Source organism: Stegastes partitus, unplaced genomic scaffold (genome assembly GCF_000690725.1).
Source record: "Stegastes partitus isolate 25-593 unplaced genomic scaffold, Stegastes_partitus-1.0.2 Scaffold2687, whole genome shotgun sequence".
Taxonomy (NCBI): domain Eukaryota; kingdom Metazoa; phylum Chordata; class Actinopteri; family Pomacentridae; genus Stegastes; species Stegastes partitus.
Genome location: NW_007580418.1, coordinates 2881 through 21839, shown reverse-complemented (window position 1 = coordinate 21839; position 18959 = coordinate 2881). Strand labels below are relative to the sequence as shown.

Below are 18959 nucleotides of genomic sequence, written 5' to 3'. Positions count from 1 at the left end.
CGACCTGCTGTGCGCCGCAGCGGCGCGCTCCGCTGCGCTCCGTCGGACAATAACACAATGGAGGGCCCTGACGGGACCTGTCTAGCCGGCCGACTGGGGCCGTGCGGGGCATGCAGGTACACCGGGAGGCAGTCGGGCTGCGTGGAAATGCTCTCAGTTACACTCCGACCTGCTGCACGTAGCTAGGGCGCGCTCCGCTGCGCTTCGTTAGATCACAAATCAACGGCGGGGCCCTGAAAGGACCTGTCCAGCCGGCCGCCTGGGGCCTCACAGGACAGGCAGGGAGGCTGGGACGCACGGAGGCAGTAGGGCTGCGTGGAAATGGTCTCAAATTCACTCCGACCTGCTGCGGGCCGCAGCTGCGAGCTCCGCTGCGCTCTGTGGGCCTCTGACAGTACCTGACCAGACGGCAGACTGGAGCCGCGCGGAGCAGGCAGGAACGCAGGGAGGCACAGAGGCCGTGTGGCTGCGTGGATATGGCCTAGCTTTCACTCCGACATACTGTGCGCTGCATCGGCGCGCTCCGTTGTTACAACACACAGTGGCGGGCCTTAAAAGGACTGGACGAGCCAGCCGTCTGGGGTCGCGAGGGGCAGACAGGTACGCTGGGAGGCACGGAGGCAGCCCTGCTGCATGGAAATGCTCTCAGAATCGGTCCGACCTGCTACGCGTTGTAACGGCGCGCTCCGCTGCGCTCCGTCGGACAATAACACAATGGCGGGCCGTGACATGACCTGCCTAGCCGTCCGCCTGGAGCCGCACGGGGCAGGCATCGACGCTGGGAGGCACGGAGGCAGTCGGGCTGCATGGAAATGCCCACAGTTTCACTCCGACTTGTTGCGCACCGCTGCGGCGCGCTCCGCTCCGCTGCGCTCTGTCTGAAAATAACACAATAGCGGGCCCTGACAGGACCTGACCAGCCGGCTGCCTGGGGCCACGCGGGGCATGCATGGACACTGGGGGGCACGGAGGCACTCGGGCTGCCTGGAAATGTCCTCACTTTCACTCCGACCTGCTGTGCGACGCTTTGACACACTCCGGCGCTCTCTGCTGCGCTCCGTTAGATCGCAAATCACCGGCGGGCCCAGACAGGACATGACCAGCCGGCCGCCTGGGGCCGCACGAGGAAGGCAGGGTCGCTGGGAGGCACGGAGGAAGTCGGGCTGCGTGGAAATGCCCTCAGTTTCACTCCGACCTACTTCACACCTCTTCGGTGCCGTCCGCTGCGCTCCGTCGGAACAAAACACAACGGCGGGCACTGACAGGACCTGACCAGCGGGCCGCCTGGGGCCACGCGTGGTATACAGAGACGCGTGGAGGCAGTCGTTCTGCGTGGAAATGCCTTCAGTTTCACTTTGACGTTCTGTGCGCCGCTGCGGCGCTCCATCGTAACAACACACAATGACGGGCCCTGACAGGACCGGACCAGCCAGCCGTCTGGGGTCGCGACGGGCAGACAGGGATGCTGGGAGGCAAGGAACCAGCCCTGCTGCGTGGAAATGCTCTTAGAGTCGGTCTGACCTGCTACACGTGGCTTCGGCCCTCCTCTGCGCTCCTTCAGATAATAACACAATGGCGGGCCCTGAGAGCACCTGACCAGTCGGCCGCCTGGGGCCGCACGGGGCATGCAGGGACGCTGGGAGACACGGAGGCACGGAGGCAGTCGGGCTAAGCGGAAATGCCTTCAGTGTCACTCCGACCTGCTGTTGCGTGCCGCCTTGGCGCTCTTCGCTGCGCTCCGTCGCAAAAAAAAAAAAAAAACACAACGGCGGGGCATGACAGGACCTGACCAGTCGGCCGCCTGGGGCCGCACGAGGAAGGCAGGGTCAAAAGTTCCGTGGGGAAATTTTTGTGTAGCCAGCAATGAGACAGTTACTGCCACAATCACACATGCAACAACAACAACAGAGAAAAGACAAGACCGATCACTTGTTTAACAGGGAAATAGCAGCAGGGATAAAAGAAAATCTATATCTATTGGTCCTGCACTTTGGCAGAACATACCTGCGCCCCAGCGGAAGTAATTGGAACCAGTGGACCAAGGGATGGCTCTGGTCTGCGGTGATTAAACGGGCCTTGGCTAATAACCTGGTTTGATGTAGGGCTGTCAAGTTATTTAGGTTCCTCCCTGCTATTTTTCCACACAGCCTCACAATACCTTGTAGTCTGTTTTTGTTCTTAAGAGTGAGGGAGCCGAACCAGCAAATAAAAGAAAAGGTTAAAAGACATTCAATAAAACAAGAACAAAACATTCGCATCAAAGAACTGTTAACATTAAAACTCTGCGGCTTCCTAAAAAAATAAATACGCTGTTGAGCCTTCTTGCACACAACATCTACATGAGTACTAAAAGACAGTTTGTCATCAAGGTGAACACCAAGGTACTTAGTTGCTGACCTGCTCCACTGCTTGATTATTAATCCTGGAAGGAGGAATGTTCGTGGCATTCCTTCGAAAGTCAATAAACATTTCTTTAGTTTTCTCAACATTAATGTGTAAGAAGGAAGCTTTGCACCAGTCTGTAAATTCCTTCACCACTGGTCCATGATCTGGGGCGTCACCACTCAGCAAGGACACAATAACTGAGTCGTCAGCAAACCTAACAATGTGACGCCCTGCATGTTGGCTGCGGCACTCATTTGTGTATAAAACAAAGAGCAAACGTGAGAGGACACAACCCTGAGGTGATCCAGTGGAGGAGATGAGAGTGTCTGACAGGACACCATTTACTCTCACCCGCTGTGGCCTCTCTGTTAAAAAGTCAATCAGCCAGGCTATAAGACCAGGCTCAACGTTGTAGGAATCAAGTAGCCTTCCTGCTAAAATATGTGGCTGAATGCAATTAAAAGCAGACGAGAAATCAATAAATAAAAGACGAACCAAGGAACTGGCTCCCTCAAGGTGGGTTAAAACCAAGTTTATCAGGGTGCCTACTGCATCTTCAACTCCTCTGCCTGACCTGTAAGCAAACTGAAGTGGGTCCAGCTTATCCTGGACGCAGGTCAGAATGGACTCTTTGACAATTTTCTCAAATGACTTCATGACCAGGGAGGTTAATGCAACAGGTCTGAAGTCATTTGAGGATTTGGGAGATGCAGACTTGGGCACAGGAACAATGATGGAGTCTATCCAAAGAGAGGGAACCCTGTGGAGCTGGAGGGACGTTAAAAAGATAAAACTAAATATGTCTGACAATTGGACAGCACAGTGCTTAAGAACACAACCTCCAATACCATCAGGGCCAGGACTTTTCCTCTCCTTGACGCCACGGAAGAGTTCGCAGACTTTGTTGCTGCTAACAACAACACTGGTCTGAGAAGAGCCAATATTTCTAAAAGCTGACAGTTCATCACTAAAATCATAAACATTAAAACGGTTGTAAAAACGGTTCAGTTCGTTGGAAAGCAGCAGATCAGACTTTCCGTTCGGTGTGATATGACCTTTTTTGGACTGCATCCCCATCATGGATTTCACCCCTTCCCAAGCAGGGCGAGAGCTGCCCGCACTGAGCATGCTCTCCACCTTGTCCTTGTACCTGCACTTGGCAAGTTTGAGCTCTTTTTTGAGCTGTTTCTGAAGCTGTCTCTGTTGTACAGTGTCACCCTGTAAGAAGCAAATGTTTCTTTGGTTAATTATATTTTTGACACTTTTTGTCACCCATGGCTTGCTGTTCCGATAGAAGGAATGATGCAGGCCTCACAAAACGAGACATAAGAAGAGACCACTACAGTTAGTTCATCAAGATCCACACAGACTTTTTTGAATAAATTCCAATCTGTACTGTGGAAGCAGTCCTGGAGGCAGAAGATTGATTCCTCTGACCAAACCGGAACCAAACGTCTCTCTGGGTTGTTCCTCTACAGGACAGATTTGTATGACGGAATCAAGTAAACAACGCTGTGGTCGGACGTGCCCAACGGAGCTCTGCTAAAAGACCTGTATGCACCCTTGAGGGTTCCAAAACAAAGGTCGAGACACTTTGCTTGTCTAGTGGGGCATGTCACATATTGATAAAAGCTGCTTAAGGACTTCGAAAGGTTGCAGTGGTTGAAGTCGCCCATTATAAGGCACGGAGCGTCCGGCGCTATCCCCTGAAGCCGCTGCACTGTTTTTTAGCATAGCCTGGGTGGCTACTTCGGCATTAGCTTTCGGGTGGATATAAACCAGAGTGATAAATACTTGTGGGAATTCTCTGGGCAGATAAAAGGGTCGAAGTGATACAGACAATAGTTCAATGTCTTTTGTGCAGAGTGTCTCCCTGACAATCACCGTCTTACACCAGTTTTCATTGACATAGAGACACACATCCCCGCCGAGTGACTTGCCGGTCACTGCGGGGACTCTGGCAAGGCGATATGGAGCCCCAAAGACTCCACTGAGGGTCCTGCTCTTTGAGCCACGTCTCTGTCAGGGCCAAAAGAGCTCCACAGGTTTTACCCCACAAATGTACGCATGAATAAGTTTAAGAATGACATTGATGTGCAATGCTCTTTTTGTGGTTTGCATCCTGAAACTATTTCACATTTGTTCTGGTCTTGTGAATTCACATATGAACTCTGGAAAGACATGAACTCATTCATAGTTGATAATATTTTCTCTGATTTTTCCCTGTACTACAAAAATGTCATTTTTGGTTATTTTAGTGACTGTGGGAAGAAGGATGATGCATTCTTTCTAGTGAATCTAATCCTACTTGTTGCTAAATTTCATATCCACAAATGCAAATTCACGAAAAAAAACAAACACTTTTTTTGGTGCTAAAGACTGAAATGGAACAGTATATCTCAACCATCTCCTGTATAAATAACAAAAAAGCTGGTAAAATTGTCGATGTTTGCACTACGTTTAGTGTATTTATTTGAGTAATTGCCTTGTGTTTATTTTATTTATTTATTTTATTTTATTTTCTCTTTTTTTTGCGTATGTGTCTTTAGTGTGTTCATATTTTTTTTCCCTTTCATCTTTTGCTCTTGTTTGTATGTCAACGGACTTTCAAGATGTCTTGTATTGTTGGTCAGTTTGAATAAAGTTTAAAAAAAAAAAAAAAAGGACAAGTACGCACATTGAGACACGGCCGATCTCCTCTCTCTGACTGTCGGCATAAGTTCTAGAATGCCTTTATGATGTCATCAGCAGTTGTAAACTTTTTTGACAAAAGTTTGCTTTGCACAGTAACCATCAAATATCTCAGCAACCGTACATCGGAGCAGCTTCAAACCTGGCAGGTGTATTGTTGACGCCTGGAGGAAGTGCATTGTCAAGTTTGAAGCAGATTGGACGAACTGGGGCTGTTTTGTGATGTCTTTTTGGGGGGTTTTAGCCTGGGCTGTGGCTGCCAATGGGTGGAGACTATGTTGCTAAGCAATGGCATGAAAGGGAAGGGTGTTATGTTATGTGATGAGTTGGTCACAGCACTTGCACATTTAAATGTAAACAAATGCAATATGAATATGAAATCTAATCAGTGCACCATCTATAACCAATGGTGTGGTCATTGTTCAAGATGACAATGTGGCACAAAAGTATTTGCCAACTTGTCGATCTTTTGAAATTCACTAATAACAGTTTACTGTGAAGACAAAACTCTGCTGATGTTAGGGTCATTTGCACAAGAGGAAACATCCAGGAATCACCAAACTCTTTAAATATGGCCATATTTATCATGATCATGTATTTTATTTACCTTCTGGTGGACATGACTGTACATACAGTCGTTCTCAAATGTATTCATACCCTTCCATTAAAGAAAAGGCAAAATTCACAATCGTCACTCAAATAACTAGAAACTGAAAAAAAGTAATAATAAATAAAAACTTGGTAAATTATAATTTAGTGAAATAAGACATTGCTTTTAAATTGTAGTTGAAAAGAATAATTTAAGAGAAAAAAACAAAACTGTCCCGGACAAATTAAAACACTTCACTGATGAGCAGTGGGCCAAACTCTAAATACTTGTCAACAGGTGCAGAAGTCTGATTGAATAAATGAACTGAATAAATTTGAGGACAACTGAACATTTTCATGGCAATACATCCAGTGCTTGTTGAAATATTTTATTCTTCTCTATTTTATTCCATCTGTTCAGTAATCCTAACGCTATTAATGACACCCACTTATGAATGTTTAGATGAAAGGAGTTTTCCTAAAGAAACTATGAACAACTTAGTGGATTCAGCGCTTACAATAAAAACAAAACACTACAAAGTATGTAATGAAAAGTACATTATAGTACACTGCAAATGAAGCTGCAAATTTGCGTGCTTCATTTGGGTTTTGCAAAACAAATCAATGAGACCTGTAAACTGTGTGTAACTTGGTGAAAATTATTTTAGGTTTTGTTTTTTGTTTCCCCCCAAAGAGTGACTGATTCAATCACTGGGTTCAGACCACTCAGGGTTTGGTTCACAGAATGGGATTTAGTATTTTAGAATTTTAGAAAAACTGTAATAATGTTTTTTCAACAATAAATTTAGTAATTATGTTTGACAGCTTGTTATAATTTCGCAATAATGTGAGCATCTGAGACGAAGAAAAGAGAAAAAGGAAACAATTTCTGTAAAACAAAACAAAACAAACAAAAATAAATGCCATCGTAATGTTTCTCTCCAGTAGATACTCCCAATAAAATTACAGTTTCATATTACAGTCCTAATGGTTTTAAGTAGAACTCGTCTGAATGCCAGCAGTAGTTTAGTGGGAGTGTCTTCCACTCAAAGTTTCGGTTTCATTTCCAGAATTGAGCGGCAGCAGAGGTAAGACAGAGACTCGTGATGTTGATGATATTCTGGTGATTGCTGAACAAACTAAGTAGATTTATCGATGTCGTGAAGCGATTGCGCATAAATATAATAAAGAGAATCGGTGCTTTTTTTAGAGCTTTCTTGTGTGAACCACCGCGGTGGGGAAACACAGCAGGCAGCGGTGGATTCAGGCGTTACTGCGCAAAGTCATAGTTCAATCCGATGATACAATAATCTGATCGGTGTGTGTTTGGAGATGAGTGGCAGAATCCACCACTGTTGGCGGTTATTAGGTCTGATTTGAGATGCAAATGTAGAAAACTGGAACATGGTGAGCTGAAACATGCTGCGGGAGTTCAACAGCAGAAACTCAGAATTTCAGTTGTATTTGGAGATATTTGGATTTAATTTTTCTGATCTTAAAGGTCCATTCAGTATTCACATGTTTGATGGTAACAGAGGCAACATTTATAGTACAAATCCTAAACGGAGCATAATACATCATAATTCTAGTCTGTTGTTCATTAATGTTGGTATGTACTGCGGGCTACAAGGTGGAGCAGTTGATTAGCACCGTTGCCTCGCGGCAAGAAGGTCGCCGGTTGGGAGGGGCACCGGGATCTTTCTGCGTGGAGTTCTCCCCGTGCAGCGTGGGTTCTATCCGGTTCTCCGGCTTCCTCCCACAGTCCAAAAAAACATGCTGAGGTTAATTGGTGATTCTAAATTGTCCGTAGGTGTGAATGTGAGTGTGCTTGGTTGTCTGTCTCTAAGTGTAGCCCTGTGATAGACTGGTGACCTGTCCAGGGTGTCCCCTGCCTTCGCCCTAAGTCGGCTGGGATAGACTCCAGCCCCCGCGACCCTAGTGAGATTAAGCGGTGTATAGCTAATGGATGGATGGTATGTACTGCAAAACCCTGACAGTCTGAATGTGACAGATCAGTAATTAAATCTGTTGAACTTGCCTATTTCTTGGTCTTTTATAGTTGATTTATTCAATTTCAGACGGACACGTTTCACTACTTCGATGCTGATTCACATAAGAGTTCAAGCAAAATGTGGGAAGAACCATGAGCAGAGAGCAAAGATCATCTGTCTAGTATTTTATTGTCTACAATGTCATAGTTAAAACAACTGGAGCACTACCACTAGTACTACTAGCGCTACTGCATAGAAATAAAGGCTACTGGAAACTATGATGTAACATCTATAACACCAACCTTAGATGTTACTGAACATATGATCTCAAAATATACACACAGCACTTACTGAGCCCTGACAAGTGAATGCTGAAAAATCATGCTGTAAGGTTGCCTGGTGGTTAGCACCGTCGCCTCGCAGCAACAAGATCCCCGGTTCGCGTCCTGGTTCTGCGTGGAGTTTGCATGCTCTCCCCATGAAGCATGGATTCTCTCCAGGTTTTTCAGCTTCCTCCCACAGTCCAAAAACATGTTAAGGTTAATTGGTGATTCTAAATTGTCTGTAAGTGTAAATGTCCCTGAGTTGGCTGGGATAGGCTCCAGTCCACGCACGACCCTAGTGAAGGGTAAGTGGTGTATAGATAATGGAAAAATGCTGAAAAATCGAAAGAAAAACGAAAAAAAAGAGGGTAAAAACAAAAAATGCTGCATGTTCCCTTTGATCCAATCCTCAGTCTGTACAGTCAATCGCAAACACCACTGCAGGTTCTTAGTCCTTGGTCTTGTAGTTGTGTATCTACCACTGTCTTGAGCCACACAAGGATCTATGTGTTTGGGGGAAATTTCATTTATTTTTCCTATGGTATTCTGAGTGTTCTCTCGCTCTTTTTTTTGTTTCAGAGATTGTGCGAAATATTTCAGGAGGTTTGTCCTGCTGAAAAAGACCGTGTGTGTTAAATTTGAAAAGAACAGGAAATGAAGAGAAGAACTGTGTTGAGTCGCCTAACTGGTGACGGTGATAATAATGATAATAGTAATGAGGATGACGAAGAACAGGATGAAGAAGAACGTACTTCTAACAGAAGAGAAACGCTAAGGAGACGAAAGAAAGTCAATTATAGAACAAGCCCTGCTAATTATGATAATGATGGTGATGATGATGATGATGATGATGATGATGATGATGATGACAATGAAGAGGGCCAGGAGGAAGATGAGGACGACGACCTCATGGAGCTAGAAAATAGTGAGTTTTGCGTCACACTGAACATGCATTATATATTTTTAATATGTTTTATTGATAACACGTCCCATACTGAGCATTTACAGCAAAAATAAATGTATAGACATGAAAAAAATAACATTTTATGGCGCAATGTTGCTTAATCTGCTGGTATTAAGCATTAATAAATGAAACTGTGTGTCCAACACGGCATTCCTGTCTGCTATATCTAGGCCAGCTGCGTGTAACTTGTGGAAACATAAAGGGCCTCCTGGATACAGAAAAGCTGAACAGAGGTGAGCAGTTCCAGTCCCAAGCAAACATGTGATCGTCTTTGAAACAGTCCCTATTGATAAAAGTTGCAACTGAAGGAATTTTGCATTTATTCAAAACATTTGAATAAAACAAGCTTCTAATGCTGAGGGTTTACTCACGTTTGCCCTATAGAGGGATACAACGTTGATTGATAATTTTGTTGAATGAACTAAAAAACTAAATTTCCTTGTGGTGTTGAAGTGCTTGCTTGTCAACTGTCACAAAAAGATTTCCCGTATTTGTCCAGTTTTCTTTTACTGCAAAAAAAAAGGCAAAACACAATTTTCTGAAAATGTATTTATGCTTTTCCATTTCCACATGTGATATATGGTACATCATGTCATGTCTCTGTTTAGGAGAAGCATGTATTGAGCATGAGGGCAAATTCTTTACTCCATCTCACTTTGAGTACCGTGCGGGAAAAGGCAGCGCAAAGAAATGGAAATGTAGTATTCTCTACAAGAGGAAACCTCTCCAGTATTATTTTGATGTAAGTTTTTTTTTCTTTTTTCTTTTTTAATCTTTTATGTAGTTTTGTTTCTTCAACATAAGTATGACTACACCAAATAAACAGCCTAACTATTTCATCACAGAAAGAGCTCATAGAAACTCCTCCTAGATACCAAAAGAATGGAAAGAAAACGGCAAAGGTAACTGAACACCGCATGATACTAATTTTGCAAAACAAAAATGTAATCTTGTCAGTCATGATGACTTTTTTTTCTTTGTACTTCCAGCAAAAAAACAAATCAGCAGATTCTGAGTCTGCGTCAGATGGGGTGTCAGGAGAGGACTCAAATGCAGACACAAGAGGCAGGTTTCAAAACTAAAAATGAAAATGAATATTTGCAAGAATATTTCATGCAAATATTCTTAAATTTGTGGTCTTAGTATCCCTTTTTTCTTCAGTTTTTCTTATTTATATTGTATATATAGTGTATATACCTTGTCTCTTTAACCCTATTCAGGACTTTTGGGGTCTTTTGGACCCCAGGCCATTTGGTTTAGGTGGCAGGTATTGTTTTTATTATTTTTTTAAGTTTTTTTTTAAATTTTTTAATTTTTAAATTTTTTTAAAATATCAAAACAGGGACATTTGTCATGCATTTGGAACCAAAAATATGTCAACTTGTCAGAAAATGTATTTAACATAGTATAATGAATACCAACAAATATTTTGCATGTATTCTTTCTTTACCATTTTTTCTTGGGGTCCAATGGATCATGAAAGACCTTTTACCTATGGCAACAGGGAAGTCCTAAATAGGGTTAATATATAGTTGTGTTTTTTTGCTTTTATTACTGTCACTTTGCTGCAGTGACGTTGCAAATTTCCTCTTGTGAGACGAATAAAGGATATTCTATTTTATTCTAAATAAATCTTTTTCGTCTATTGGACACAAAAAAACCCATACAAATGTTCAATCAAAAAACACAAGGATCAGGTAGCAGTTAAGCAAAAATCCCGAATCCAGAGGCATGGACAATAAACTGAAGCACAAAAATGAAGCAATACAAAATTTAAAACAAACAAACAAACAAACAAACAACTAGATGCACATGCCTGAGGGCTGTACTACGAAGCAAGTTTGACATAGTAGGCTTTCTTTGTGAAAGCTGGCTCGACAAGAAACGGAAGGATAGTGAGTATCAGAAGGTGGTTCTCAACTTTTTTTTGTTAATTCAGACTTTCTGCTTCAAACTCTGTGCGTATTCACATAAAAGGAGGTGTTTAACGCATCATGTGATTCGTCTGCTGCACAAAATGAAATGATCGTGTGCAGCTGGTTCAGTCATCAGGTTGTTTTATTGGAAAACAATGAGGAATAGAAAAAAAGTTATGGCAGTAAAAAGTGTCTACAAAAGGTGCAATACAGGAATGCTGGTAGAAAACTGTTAAACATGTTAATACATAATATTTTACAGATGCAGCCGCTTATTTCCAACTGACAACTGCACTTTAAACTTAAACTTTAAACTTAATGTATTTAAACCTGATCTTGTATTGGAGTGCATTTCGGTCTGACACTGTCCCATAATGCAGGACATCACTTCAATTCCTGGCCAAATCAAAGCGAAATTAATGTTATTAGTTGAATATTCTCTGTCATAAATACCAGCGGAATAATCCCCTTTTTAAATTGTTTTCTATTAGTTGCATACCAGCAGAGTAAACGGACTTGACAGCAAATCAGAGCCAAACATAAATACATATATACATGTGTGATTTCTGCATCACCAACTAAATATATGTCTGATTCCCATGGCAACATGATATTTACCGTGTGCAATACTGTGACTACACGGCTTCATTTAGTGATATTAGTGTGTTACAACCCGGCATGTTTGCAGATTAAACACATTCCCTCAGCTGAGAATCTGTATCGCTCATAAATAATAGTATAAAATGATTTGGTTCAAGGGAGAGGATCTTGCAGGCTGCAAGGTGGAGCGGTGGTTAGCATCGTTGCCTTGTAGCAAGAAGGTTGACAGTTTGCGTCCCAGTGAGGACACCCAGGTTCTTTCTGCGTAGAGTTTGCATGTTCTCCCCATACAGCGTGGGTTCTCCGGCTTCCTCCCAAACAGTCCAAAAACATGTTGAGGTTAATTGGTGATTCTAAATTGTCCGTAGGTGGGAATGTGAGTGTGCTTGGTTGTCTGTCTCTAAGTGTAGACCTGTGATAGACTGGCAATCTGTCCAGGGTGTCCCCTGCCTTTGCCTTGAATCAGCTGGGACAGACTCCAGCCCCCCGCGACCCTAGTGAGGATTAAGCGGTGTATAGATAATGAATGGATGGATGGAAAGCCGATTTAAATCCGAAACTCTGAACCATAACAGGTTCGCGCCACAGCATAAGTTACCATGGAGATCTAGCTCCACAGCATCAGTTACCATAGAGATCTAGTTAGGTAGAAAGAGAGCCACCTTCGTGACACTGAAAAGTCTGACATTAAGCTCAACATACCTGGCTAACCCTCTAATCTCGCTTTGTAGTACAGCCCTCAGAAGAGCACTAGAACCACAGGGAGAACTCAGGTAGGAAATAAACTCTCTGAGGGTTTCTTTAAATGGTAACTTAAACCAGAAAATGTATTAAAGCATTTTTTAAAGAAAAAAGGTGCAATATATTTGATACCAATTAGTAATTTTAACATTCTTACATCTTGATATATCCTGATCACAGATGCAGAAATGCAGACTTCAGCACAAACTGAGGAAGACTTTAAAGATAAAAACTTGGTTCCAGACAGTGAAGACGAGGTGCTGCTGACGGAGGACAGCGAGGATGAAAGGACTGAAATTGATGGAGAGGTTGGAGACTCAGAGGCTGTCAGGAGTAAAGAAGAGGAAGACAAAATGGAAAACGGAGAAATGGAGGATGAGGATGCACCAACTGTTGCAGATCCCTGCACAGACAACAGCATCATACAAGGTAACATCTCCTAAAGATATCCTCTATAGAAATGTGGCTACTGAGTTTATTGTTGGTGTGTGCGGACACTACGCATGTTTTTATGGATTTTTTAAAGTAAATATCACTCTTCTTCTTTCTTCCAGAACAAATACAATCAATTGTGAAAACATTTCATCAAAAGAAACCAGTGATGATGGAATTAAAAGTTGTCCTCAGGAAGGTTTCAGAGGTAAGATTCAAATATGATCCTTCCTAAAATGTCTCCAAACACCGCTGATGTTTTTTTTGTTTTTTTTTTTACCATGCCAGTGTTGTGGCTTTAGGTTTGGCATTGTTGATCTGATGGTTTGTCTTTCTTTCTTGTGCTGGAATTTGTGGTTCCAACAACCTTGGCGATCAGTAATAATTTAGAATGAAGATTAACTAGCTGCAGAATTAAAGACATGACGTTAGAAGCCGTAATAAATGTCAGCATGCTTATATGCCAAACTAAGACGGTCAACAGACAGACTATATGTAAGAGACGAATATAGCATCCAGATGCAAAAAGTGAAGCCAGTGTGCAAGTGACTTCAACCTGCATTCTTTCTTATGGCCAGCAGGGGGAGAAGAAAAAGTTTGTATAGATTGTGTCGAAGTTTATGAGAAAATTATGCAAATTTTCACTCGGTTTGTTTTCTCCGTAAACATTATCCTAATGAGAATATCGTTTTAATTGCTAGTTTCAAGTCTCATTCAGTACGACACGATATTCGTTTTATAAATCATTGTCCCATTTCGAGGAAAATAACAGTAAACGAGAGTGTGACACTGATGAATTGCTACCTTTACAACTCATTTACCTTTTGACTTTTCAGGGCAGAGAAACCCACAGGTGTATTTCATAACACTAATCCGTTTCACTCAGTGTGTGACCTGATGCTGACTCACCGAAATTGAGTCATCTTTGATTAAATTGATTTGGGATTTTCTAGCAATGAGAAGAAGTGAAAATATTTACGATAAAAAACTTGCATGGCTTTCACCTTCATGGACAAATATGCATCTGCTTACATTTTCTTTTGATTTTGCTGCCTCTAAAATTAGTTTAGCATTCTGTCTTTATGTACACCTGACCTGAGGGCAGACAGAGGCTTTTAGTGTGGCTGTAGTCATTTAAGTTTCGGTATTCATTTATTAATCACTGTTTCGAACTGATCTAGAAGCTGTTTCATTATGACGTTCAAAGCTGCACATTGTTTTCCCCGCAGACTTTATTTTTTCTATGCAGCTTTACCTGCTATTCACAACAAATACTGATAGATACTTGGCTTTCATAAACATACAAACAGTAAAATGCAATGAGTCCTATGTCTGTGTTGTAACATGTTATCCATGCTAGGAACCCGGCCGAGCAGACAAAGTGTTAGGCTCTTCATCTCAGGCCAAACATCATGATGACCAGACCAACTCCATGGAACGTCCAGTAAAAGGTTTGTCGATATCGATGTAATATTTATCCCTAAATCAAAGTTTTTAATGTGTGAACAATATGATTAAATGAGTCCAGTTCTTTGTGGGGTAACACTTAAAGACAACTCCAGCGACTCTGTTGTGCAGATGGCGGGTTTCAGCCTTTGAATGAGGATGCAAACACTGACAAGGATGCAGGACACGAAAGTTCAGCAACAGTTGACCTGTGCATCCCTACAGCTGTACATGTTGATCCCCCACAGATGTCAGCTCCACTCGTCACTGAAGATGTTCCAGGTGGAGTATGCGTTTGTAATCTAGTACACTTTTTGTGAAATTCAGGGAACATGTGCATACAGTTTGCTTAGCTGTATATTGTGTTTGTTCACAGTGCTGACTTTGTAAGATGGGAAACTTGCATGCACATTTGTGTTTATGTAAAGGACAGGGGGAAAGAGAGGGTGAGCTGAGATTGGGGAAGAGTAGCTGCAGACCAGTCAGAGAGGCCTTCCTGGTTCCAGTCTGCTGCTGAAGGCACCTACAAAGGCCAGGAGCCTCATTTATCATCAGTGCACATGCACAGATGTGTGCGGAATAAGTACATACGAACATTCCCACGCAAAGTATGGAATTTATCAACTTGTACTTATACTTAGGAATGTACGCAAATATAAGCACAACTCTGACCATGGGCACGCACATAATCTAGCGGAAGAATAGTGAAAGTACAAATAGAAAGCATTAAGGGATTTTGACCACCAGCACATTCCAGCGTGAGGTTGGAGATACCCAGCGTTTCCCAGCCATCACTGAGCAGGATCATGCCGGCAGTGTTGGATGCCATAATTCCCCTGGTCCCAACCTACATCCAGTTTCCTTACAGCCATCACCAACGCGCTGCAATCAAACAGGGACTTCACACCATCACTAGATTCCCAAACATAGTTGGAGCCATAGACTGCACCCACATCACAGGTTCTTCGGCTTCCTTCCACAGTCCAAAAACATGTTGAGGTTAATTGGTGATTCTAAAATTGTCCGTAGATGTGACTCTGAGTGTGCTTGGTTGTCTGTGTAGCCCTGTGATAGACTGGCGACCTGTCCAGGGTGTCCCCTGCCTTTGCTCTGAGTCAGCTGAGATAGAATCCAGCCCCCTGTGACCCTCATGAGGATTAAACGGTGTATAGATAATGGATGGATGGATGGATGGGCTGTCACGTGTTTTTTGGCACTGAGTTTAACATCAAACCACTTTTTAAACAAATTTTATTTCTGCTAGCGATCTCTCGTCTGACCCAACAGAATTAACTGTGGTGGTTATCTTGTCCCATATAGTTAACTGGAGGCGTCTCTGAAGGCAGATGATCCTGAAAGTGCGTAGAGCATGATGGTTAAGAACAAGAGGGATGTACCAATACGGATGTGCGTACGAGCCCTGTACGCATGTTTTATATACAGATTTTTGGGTACTTAGGCACACTCTCAATTTAATTTGTACGACAAAATTTAGAACCTTTTCTACACATTGATGATAAATGAGACCCCAGGAGTGTCAGAACTGGACCATGAAGCAGTGGGAGAAGGTAGCCTGGTCGGAGGAACCACATTTTCTATTACATGATGTCAATGGCGGGGGGGTGTTAGCATGATGCACTACTAGAAGAATGTAACCCAGCAGAGGCAGTAAGCTCAGGAATTTACTGAAAAACCTTCTTCAGCAGGATCCTTCCACACTGCAAAAACTATTTAGAAATGGTTTGAGAAACATGAGTTTAAGGTATTGATTCGGCCTCCAAATTTCCCAGTTTGATAGAGCGTCTACGAGATTTGCTGAAAAAACAAGTTTGATCCACGAAGCCTTCAGCGGTCTTTTGGAGTTCATGCCTCGAAGGGTCAGAGCCATTTGGGCAGCACAAGTGAGACGTAGGTAATGTTAGATAGAGTGTTTTAATGCTGTGGCTGATCAGTTTATGCTTTCTGCTCTCTTCATCAGGCCCTTCCACGACACCTTCGAGGGCGCTGAGTGAAATTGAGGATCTAGGACACACAGATGCAGCACAGTCAAGGTAAGGTCTAAAAAAAAGTAATATCATTTATATCATAAAGATGCTTTTTTTTTTTTTATTGCTAAGACTTAAAATATTGTTCCTTCCACAGCACTCCCCAAGCAACTGAAGACTTAGACTACCTTTCCAATGAACTGACCATTCCTAGGCTCAATCCAGAAATACCAGATTGTGCCTCGGAAGCTTCTGATGTCTCAGAAGCCTCTGATGTAGACAGAATGGACTTTGATCAACTGAAGAGAGAAAAACTAAAAATGCATTTGAAAGTTTTGAAATTACAGGAGAAATATTACACTTTGAAAATTAAGAAATTAAAAAAATGAAAGCTTTGTAACTGGATATTAAGTGACAGTAGACAGTGCAGACGACGCGAGAAAAAGGGCCGCATGATGCATGCAAACTCCTTATATAATTCAACAATTTCCTTGAGGTTCTACCAAAGGGATCAATAAAGTTTTATCTATCTATATTGTTGTGGTATGAGGACAAAGGTGTCAATATAAGTTTAAAGAAAAAAAGAGAGAAAGTTGGGTTAACAAGTATGGTTTATGGGTACTTTTAAATATATATATATATATGTCTTTTTTTAACCTTTATACAAGAAAATGATGAGAAAAAATTGCAAAAAACCCAAAACAATGTTTATTACAGTCTTTGTTTGAAATCAGATGTAAAATTACAAACAGAATACTTCTTTTGTACATTTGTATTTACAGTTCAATCAAAGCAGGTGTTATAAATAGGACAGATGCTATTCTGTCATATTTTCTTCCTTTGCATCATGTTCTACCTCATCTTCCTCTTCTTCTTCATCATCATCATCATCATCATCAAAATATTTATCCTCCGCATCTCTGCTGACGATGTCCAAGTTGTCATAGTCTGGGTTCTCATCCACCTCACTGTAGAAGACACACAAACTCACAGTTTCAAAGCCCACATATGATTTTTATTTTTTTTTTTGATATTTTCTACTGAACTTTGTAGCCTGTGGGAAAACAAAAGGTTAGTGGTTTGTGAAGGAACTGTTGTGGAAATCAGAGAGTTTGTTGGAGGATGAGGAGGCAGACACAAAGAGACATGCTGAGACTCAGATGGCTTAGGTTGAAATAAGGTTTACTGATATCAGGAGAAGTGACACCAGCAGAGCAGCAGTTCATGCAAGCAGCGCCAGCATCAATTCTGAGGATCTTCTCCTATCATTAGGTATATATTGTCCTCTGGGTGAGGGGCTAGATTAAGATTACGAACCAATATGGAGACAACTAGTCCGCTCAGTGTTGTTACAAACAGACAAACTACGTTACTGCGGTAGCGCCTGTAACAACAAGGCAAGATAAGGCCTTAACATGGAGACATGGCTCAAAGACCAAAGATAGTGACCTGCTCATTCTAGTAATAAACCAACAGACCATCAGCCACAAAGGTTTATGCAGGCAGGAACGTAAACCCAGTGGGATAAACTCTCCTACCACCTATGACCTAAGCTTAAACATTCACTATTATTCAGTTACTATTTTGTCCCTTACTTTGCCTTAGCATGTGAAACTTACCACTCTTAAATTCTAGTTGTATCATTAGAACATGGATTTCTACATTATTAGCAGGTTATTAGCAGCAGATGCTAAGTTTCACTCTGGCACAGTTGTTCTGTCAACGCCAAAGTAGTTGACAAAACAATGCTTTTTTTCCAAAAAACAACATTTTCAAAAAGTCTGCTCACTCAGAGATCATGTACAACCCTACATATTTAAGAAATCTGACTGACAATTATTTTATCCACTAAAGGTAGCTTGAGGCTGGTTGCTACACCAGCTATTGTCTGCTTAGTGCAGATGCAGCTATTAATAAGCAGCAATGTAAGGTTCCAGTCAGTGGTGCTGTGGCTGACCTGTAGTTGAAATCCTTGTCTTTACCGTCGAGGAAGCGCTGGTGCATCTGACTGATGAACTCTTCTCTGAGCAGAGTCTTCTCTTTCGGGGTCGGCTCCCATCCTTTCTGCTGGACTCCAGTATCTGCAGTATAAACACAGAGCAGTAACAGTGAGAAAGTAGCGGGGCGAAAGGGAGGACAAAGAAATAGACTTCATGTTCTTCTTTGTCTCATTTCAGTCCCTAAGAGCCCAGACACCAAATTAATTACATTACTTTTTTTCTGACCCTTAACCCTCTCCCACCATCATCTTCGTCATCCTCGTCTTCCTCCAGCGCACCCTCCTCCCTCTCCTGCTCCTCCTGCAGACGATTCTGAATGAGCCGCTCCTGGTAAGAGTTGAGGAGGAGGTGGGCGAGCCCTCCCGTGCTTCCCCCTTGTGCCCCTGGTGCTCCCTGTGCGCCATCCGACATGGCCTCCTGAGAGCGCTCCAGCACCTAAAGGGTAGATGAAAATATTTGGAAAATAGCCCTCCAAAAAAAAAAATTAGACAACGCTTAAACATGTCATAAAACTCACCTCTTCATCAGTCAGGTATTGGCCAATATACTGCTCATACAGCAGCGGCTCCCTCATTCGCATCTCCTCTTCACTGAAATACTGACCCTCTAAGAACGGAGGCACAAGAACAGTACAATTACAAGTTTGGAACAAAGAGAGCACATGTCTTGGTGTTGCAGCTGATATCCCAGCAGTAAATATCTAAAACTATCAACATGATCACTAGTTGCAAGTAGAAAAATGCTGCATGTAAATATGATTTGGGTAAACTGATCCTTGAAAAAGATGGTACACTTTTATCAATCAATCAATCAATCAATCAATCAATCAATCAATCAATCAATCAATCAAATTTTATTTATAAAACACTTTTCATACATGACATGTATCACAAAGTG

The 18959-nt window shown here is 42.4% G+C and overlaps 2 protein-coding genes across 5 annotated transcripts in view; one reads left to right on the top strand and one right to left on the bottom strand.

The window, feature by feature from the left end:
* Positions 1-6708: 6708 nt before the first annotated feature.
* Positions 6709-16595, top strand: LOC103375589 (probable serine/threonine-protein kinase kinX). Its single transcript, XM_008305902.1, has 12 exons — positions 6709-6752; positions 8558-8903; positions 9113-9175; positions 9551-9684; positions 9788-9844; positions 9932-10007; positions 12380-12628; positions 12754-12839; positions 13992-14082; positions 14210-14359; positions 16056-16128; positions 16220-16595. The coding sequence occupies exons 2-12, from the start codon at positions 8633-8635 to the stop codon at positions 16449-16451; spliced, it is 1482 nt and encodes a 493-aa protein (XP_008304124.1). The 5' UTR covers positions 6709-6752; positions 8558-8632; the 3' UTR covers positions 16452-16595.
* A 172-nt stretch (positions 16596-16767) lies between these two features.
* The window catches only part of ccdc97 (coiled-coil domain containing 97), a 5004-nt gene continuing 2812 nt past the window's right edge, over positions 16768-18959 (bottom strand). For 3 of the 4 annotated variants that reach the window (XM_008305899.1, XM_008305900.1, XM_008305898.1), the window contains 4 exons: positions 18580-18668; positions 18305-18497; positions 18020-18143; positions 16768-17030 (listed from right to left, as the gene is read on the bottom strand). In XM_008305899.1, coding sequence (XP_008304121.1) covers positions 16880-17030; positions 18020-18143; positions 18305-18497; positions 18580-18668 — 557 coding nt within the window. In that variant the 3' untranslated portion in view covers positions 16768-16879. Of the gene's footprint in view, positions 17031-18019; positions 18144-18287; positions 18498-18579; positions 18669-18959 lie in introns of all 4 variants that reach the window. The other variant, XM_008305901.1, reaches the window with a different exon arrangement.

Coding starts and splice junctions, on each gene's coding strand:
- LOC103375589 (XM_008305902.1), top strand. CDS start 8,633: ATGAAGAGAAGAACTGTGTTGAGTCGCCTAACTGGTGACGGTGATAAT. Junction 9,685..9,787: donor CTCTCCAGTATTATTTTGAT/GTAAGTTTTTTT, acceptor ATTTCATCACAG/AAAGAGCTCATAGAAACTCC. Junction 12,629..12,753: donor AGACAACAGCATCATACAAG/GTAACATCTCCT, acceptor TCTTTCTTCCAG/AACAAATACAATCAATTGTG.